The sequence below is a fragment of the Silene latifolia genome, chromosome 4 (genome assembly GCF_048544455.1).
Source record: "Silene latifolia isolate original U9 population chromosome 4, ASM4854445v1, whole genome shotgun sequence".
NCBI lineage: Eukaryota > Viridiplantae > Streptophyta > Magnoliopsida > Caryophyllales > Caryophyllaceae > Silene > Silene latifolia.
The window spans coordinates 44,033,706-44,039,560 of NC_133529.1; the positions used below are offsets into that span (position 1 = coordinate 44,033,706).

At 38.2% G+C, this 5,855-nt stretch overlaps 1 protein-coding gene across 1 annotated transcript; it reads left to right on the plus strand.

The window, feature by feature from the left end:
- The first annotated feature begins 290 nt into the window (after nt 1–290).
- Nucleotides 291–1,679, plus strand: LOC141651455 (uncharacterized). Its single transcript, XM_074459169.1, has one exon. The coding sequence runs from the start codon at nt 291–293 to the stop codon at nt 1,677–1,679; it is 1,389 nt and encodes a 462-aa protein (XP_074315270.1).
- Nucleotides 1,680–5,855: the final 4,176 nt, after the last annotated feature.

The window sequence follows — 5,855 nt, forward strand, 5'->3', positions numbered from 1 at the left end:
TGTTAGACTTTATAATAGGAGGAATGTGTCCCCAAGGTGTATGCTTAAAGTGGACTTGAGGAAAGCATACGATACAATTGAATGGACCTTTGTGAGGCAGATGATGGTCAGTTTGAAGTTTCCTTTGAAGTTTGTTGAGTGGATTATGCAATGTGTGACAACTACTTCATTCTCTGTTGTGCTTAATGGTGGGACCTATGGCTTTTTCTTGGGCAAAGGGGACTTAGACAAGGGGATCCATTGTCCCCTTTGCTTGTAAGCATGTGTGCATGGAATACCTGAGTAGGCTGATGGCTGAGGCTAGAGGGTTCCCTGGCTTTAAATACCACCCTCTCTGTAGAGGCATCAAGCTCACACATTTGATGTTTGCTGATGACCTGCTACTGTTCTGCAAAGGTGACATTAAATCAGTGATTATAATGCTGGAAGTTTTTCATTGCTTTTCTAGTGCATCTGGCTTGACCATTAGTAGTGAGAAGTCTGATATCATTCTGAATGGCATTGATGATGATACTGTTGGAGCTATTCTGGATCATACTGGCTTTAAGAAGGGCTCCCTACCTTTCAAGTATTTGGGGGTTAAAATTTCACATAAGAGGTTAACAAAAAATGATTGCAATGTTCTTGTGGATAGAATGGTCCATAGGATTAGAGGATGGAATAAAAAGAAAATCTCTTATACTGGTAGACTGACTTTGGTGAAAGCTGTTCTCTCTACTATTCACACTTATTGGTCCCAGTTGTTTGTTCTCCCAGCTGGAGTCATGGAGAGAATACAGGCTTTATGTAGGAACTTTTTGTGGGAAGGAGGTGAGGACTACACCAAAGCTCCTCTAGTGGCTTGGTCTGTTCTTTGCAAGGGGAAAGATGAAGGGGGACTGGGTCTGGTTGATTTGAAGACTTGGAACATAGCAGCAATTGGAAAGCTTGTATGGTGGATAGCTAAGAAAAAGGATCATTTGATGATTCAATGGGTAGATAAAATTTATATGAAAGGTCGATCTTGGCTTAATTATCAACCTACTGCTGCTAGCTCTTGGGCATGGAGGAAAATCTGGGAGGTTAAAAAGAAGTTCCAGGAAGCATATAGTCAAGGTAAGTGGATGACTGATGGGGATGAGTACACTATTGCTAAAGGATATGATTGGTTAGTTCAGAGTACACCCAAAATTCAGTGGTATAAGAGTGCTTGGAATCGTTTTAATATTAAGAGACATTGTTTTATACAATGGCTGATTAAGCATGAAAGACTACTTACACTTGACAGATTGCATAAAATGGGTGTGACTCAGAATACCACTTGTTACATATGTGGAATGGCTGCTGAGAGCCACAAACATCTGTTCCAAGACTGTGTGTATGCGACTAAGTGCTACAAGGAGTTGTATGCCTGGTTAGGAGTTTCTGATAAGAAGAAGCAGATGGTCTCTGCTGATGAAGTGTTAAAGCAACGAGGTTGGTCTGGTTTTGTGAGGTTGGTTACCTGTGCTCTGGTGGTGGCTCTACAGTATAATATTTGGCAGACACGGAATATTTGCAGGTTGGATGGCATGGTGCCTCAGCCAGGGACTCTGCTGAAACGAATCAAGAATGAATTTAAGTTGAGATTGATGGCTGTGAGCAAAGGAATTATGAAACAACATGATCTGATGTGGTGTCAAACTAGGGGTCTTATGTAATTATTTTTTGTAGGCAATTTTGAGTATGCTTCTGCTAGATGTGGTAGATGTGTAATGGTTGTAATGGTGACAATTTTTGCCCTTTTTTAGGGGATGAGCTATAATACTACTTACATTTCCACCAAAAAAAAAAAAAAAATTCCCATCCCCCACTTTATTTTGGACATTGTCCTCAATGTACATGTAGGAGTAGGAATGAAAAAGAAATACATGTTTTTGGATTTTTGATTTTTTTTTTGGAAGTTGAAGTACAAATTCAATGATATGATATGAATGACTGCATGCTCTTGCTAAATGCAATTTTATATGATATATATAACAAATGAATGCAATCTACACTATACTAGATGATGCATGCTAAATGCTTAAGTTACCTATGATCAAACCTCCCCAAACCGATTTAAGCACTATTTCTAGTGTAGGAGAAATGAAGTTGGGTCATTAGTGACTATGTATGAATGCAACTAACAATATGAGACATGTGAGATATATTACAATGCAAACTATACTATATGAACTAACTAATATGCAAGGGTGATATGAAATATTTTACAAATGTAAGTCTATTCTAAATGATCAACTAAGATGTATGTCACTTCATGGTTTAACCTCCCCAAACCGATTTTAAACACCATTGCTAATGTAGGAAAAGAGGTTTAACCATGAGGTAAATACACAAATGCAACTATACATGAGAGATAGGGAAAGAAAGGGTTCTTACAATCATTGTAGGAGATGAAGATGGTAGATAGGATGCATACATAGCTATGTCATGAGCCAAATGAGAAAAGGTGAGATTTTAGCATTAATCCGCTCGAGTCAAGTCTGACCCGCTCGAGTTGAGGCTCGGGACGCCCGATTTCACTGGAATCCACTCGGATTGTCATACAGGGGACTTTTCTTTCTTTCCTTAGGTCTCAATTCACACGAGGTGAGGTCGGGCCCCACGGATTTCAAGCAAATTTTGACCCAACACCTTTTTAATGATAAGAAAGATGTGCACAAGCACAAAATCTCCATTTTATTCATTTCTTTACACTTGCTACCTTTTCACTTTCATCAATTTCCTTCAAAAAGCTCAATTAAAATATGAGATCCCTCCCTTTCATCTCTCATGCAATTTATTAAATGAATGAATGCAAAATTACACTAAATGCATATATACAAATTAATGGTTATTGAGGAACTCCATCAAACCAAAGATTATCAATAAACAATTTCATGGAAGATTATCACTAGCACTCAAAGCACGTAGAAGTCGGTCAAATTCTTGGGAGTGAGATATAAATAAGCATGGATAACAACATAAGATTATGCAATGAGATAAGACCAAGTAATAGACCGAACAAGCATGTGAAGAATGTTATGACAAAAATTATAAGAGATGTGATGGATGGTAGGAACATGAAATGGGTAGTTGGTTTGCAATTCACTCAACTCGTCCTCCAAATAGTCAAAATCACCACATTTAATGCAAGTACTCTCATTATCATCTAAGGTGATTTCAAGGGTGTCTATTTAGGGTTCCCAAATGTCCTCATATCCTTCATCCCAACAAGGTCCATTATCAAAGGGGTTGTCATAATAAGGCTCGCCAAGTTCAACACAATTGTCTCCCTCTAATATGTCATCTTCAAAGGGTGAGTTTTCACTCAAGTTCACATCCATCTCACTCTCAACTTGCCCATTAACATCAAATTTCATGGAAGTTGGGTTCATTGTTACACAAGAAGAGTAAGGTGACGACATCAAAGCATTGGTTTCACAATCAAGAATGTGCTCCTCCTCATCATAACTCTCTTCATCTAGCACTCCATCTTCCCAAGGAGGGGCAAATTTGTGGGCATAGTAGGTTGGCTCAAGGTTATAGGAAGGTGTCTCATTCTCACAAATCTCATTTTCATCATGGTTTTCCTCAATGAATTTTTGAAATGTGGTTTTTATCGCTTCCATACCTTCCTTGGCACTTTCAAAGATTTCATGTACAATTTGCTTAAGACAATGGGTGGTCATGAACTCAACAAATTCCCAAAACTCCTCACAACTCATCTCACAAATCCTACCACCACTCAAGTGAAATGCCAAGTTGCGGGTTTCAAGGTTCATGCCATTATAAACAACACAACATGCTTCATAATTTGAAAGAGTAAAACCATGATGCCATGCATGAGTCATATAATCATCAAATCTTGCAATATACTTATCAAATGACTCGTTATCAAATTGCCAAAAAGTGAAGGTAGACATGTTAAACATATGAAATAATGCAAGTACCAGAATTAAAATTCTCAAGGAACCAAGATCCCTCAAGATGAACACAACTAAAACTAGACAAAAAAAACTATTCAAATACACAACACCGCCCCCGGCAACGGCGCCATTTTGATGAAGCAGGTCGTTGTCCGCCATCAAACACATTTATACCCAACTACTAGCATAGCAAGCAAGTCGGGGTCGATCCACAGGACGGGGGTACTCAAATTGTTCAATCTAATTGTACTTGTGCTTGGGGTTGTCACAATTGATTTGGTTTAAAGATTCTAAATTAATGAATGCAATAAAGTAAATAAAGATGTAAACAAATAATAAAGGGATACTAGGATGTCATGGGATCATAGGAGAATCATGGTAAGATAGCATAAATGAGTTATATAGATGCAAGCAATTTATTATTGTTGGATTTAAGTAAGTTGATATCATATAGTTCATAAGAAGATTTGGGTCCCGGAGCCGAATCATTTGTGACTTTACAACACCTACAAGTCGACTTAATTCTTCCTATTAGACTACATGCATGATAAACCAATTCCTAGGGAAACTTACATCTCGGAGCCGAGTCGGTTAAGACTTTACAACACCTACAAGTCGACTTGGGTTTTCCCTATTCAACTCTATGCAAGGTCTAACAAGGCTTATGTTGGTTTATATCTTACAAGCCTTGTTGAAAAGATAAGAGATGGGCAAAAAATGCAAGGTTTCATAGTCTAGCATTTCATCAAACATGATATGTGCATAAGTTGAAAAACAATAAGCAAGCATTCATATGAACTCATTAAGCATAAATCTATCCCATGATTGACTCTCCTAATCCCCCACTAATCCTAGTTAAGTAACTACTCACTTATTATCATGGAAGACATGTTATCAATGGTGTCAATCATTACAACTAGTATAAACATGATTAAAGAGTGAGGAAATTAACATTAAAGAGCAAAGAGTAAAGAGATTATACCAAACTTAAGATGAACAAATGGAAAGGAAAGAATAATAGAAGAAAACTTGATTGATTGATGAAGAGTTGTCAATTCTCCAATAATAACCCAATAATCTTCAATTACCCAATAGTAAACTTGAATTACCCAAAAATAAACTTGAACAATAATTAAGGAAAGATTAATGTGTGATTTGTGGAATGATTAAAGACTAATCTATTCTAATCTACTCCTAATGAAGGCTTAATCTAATCTAAGGAAGCTTGGTCTCTTGATTATTACAAATGGAGTATATATAGTGGTACATCATTAGGTTAAGCAAGGGTAGATTAGTAAATAACATTCTAAAGTGTTGAATAGAGCTTTGCATGTCCCGAGGGACATGCGCGGATCATGTATCCACTCCCAAGGAAATCTGCGCGGATTGGCCAGAAGAAAAGGCTTGCTGTAGAACGATCCGCTCGTCCTGGCATCGGGATGCGCGGATCCTAGGTCTGGGATGCGCGGATTGTCTCACAGGGTTTTCTGAAATGGCAAAGCAGTTCTGGGACGCGCGGATTGAGTTCGGGACGCACGGATCCTGGGACAGCTTGTCTATTTGAGCTCGGATTGTAAAACGGACGTCATTTCCTCATCCGGACTCCTATTAGAGTGATTCACTAGCCTAGACCACTTGATTTTTCGACGCCGTTTCATCTCGCATATTTTTAGAGCCAAACAAGCAACTCTTGGTTTAGTTCCGAGCAATTTCTTCTTGTAATGGCTTCCTTCTCGTCATCCTTGCTTTTAAGCCTATGATCCTTCTATATACTCTTTATTCCTATATCCTTGGTCATCATTCTTGCCTCCTCTTCATACTAGTTCATCCAAGATCGTCAACAAGCTTCCGAATATGCGCAAGAGATGGGAATTCCGCCTCATTATATTCTTTCCTACAAGACATATACAATGCAATAGGAAAGCA

Bases quoted from the DNA above. Each gene is read 5' to 3' on its own strand.
- LOC141651455 (XM_074459169.1), top strand. From the start codon at position 291: ATGGCTGAGGCTAGAGGGTTCCCTGGCTTTAAATACCACCCTCTCTGT.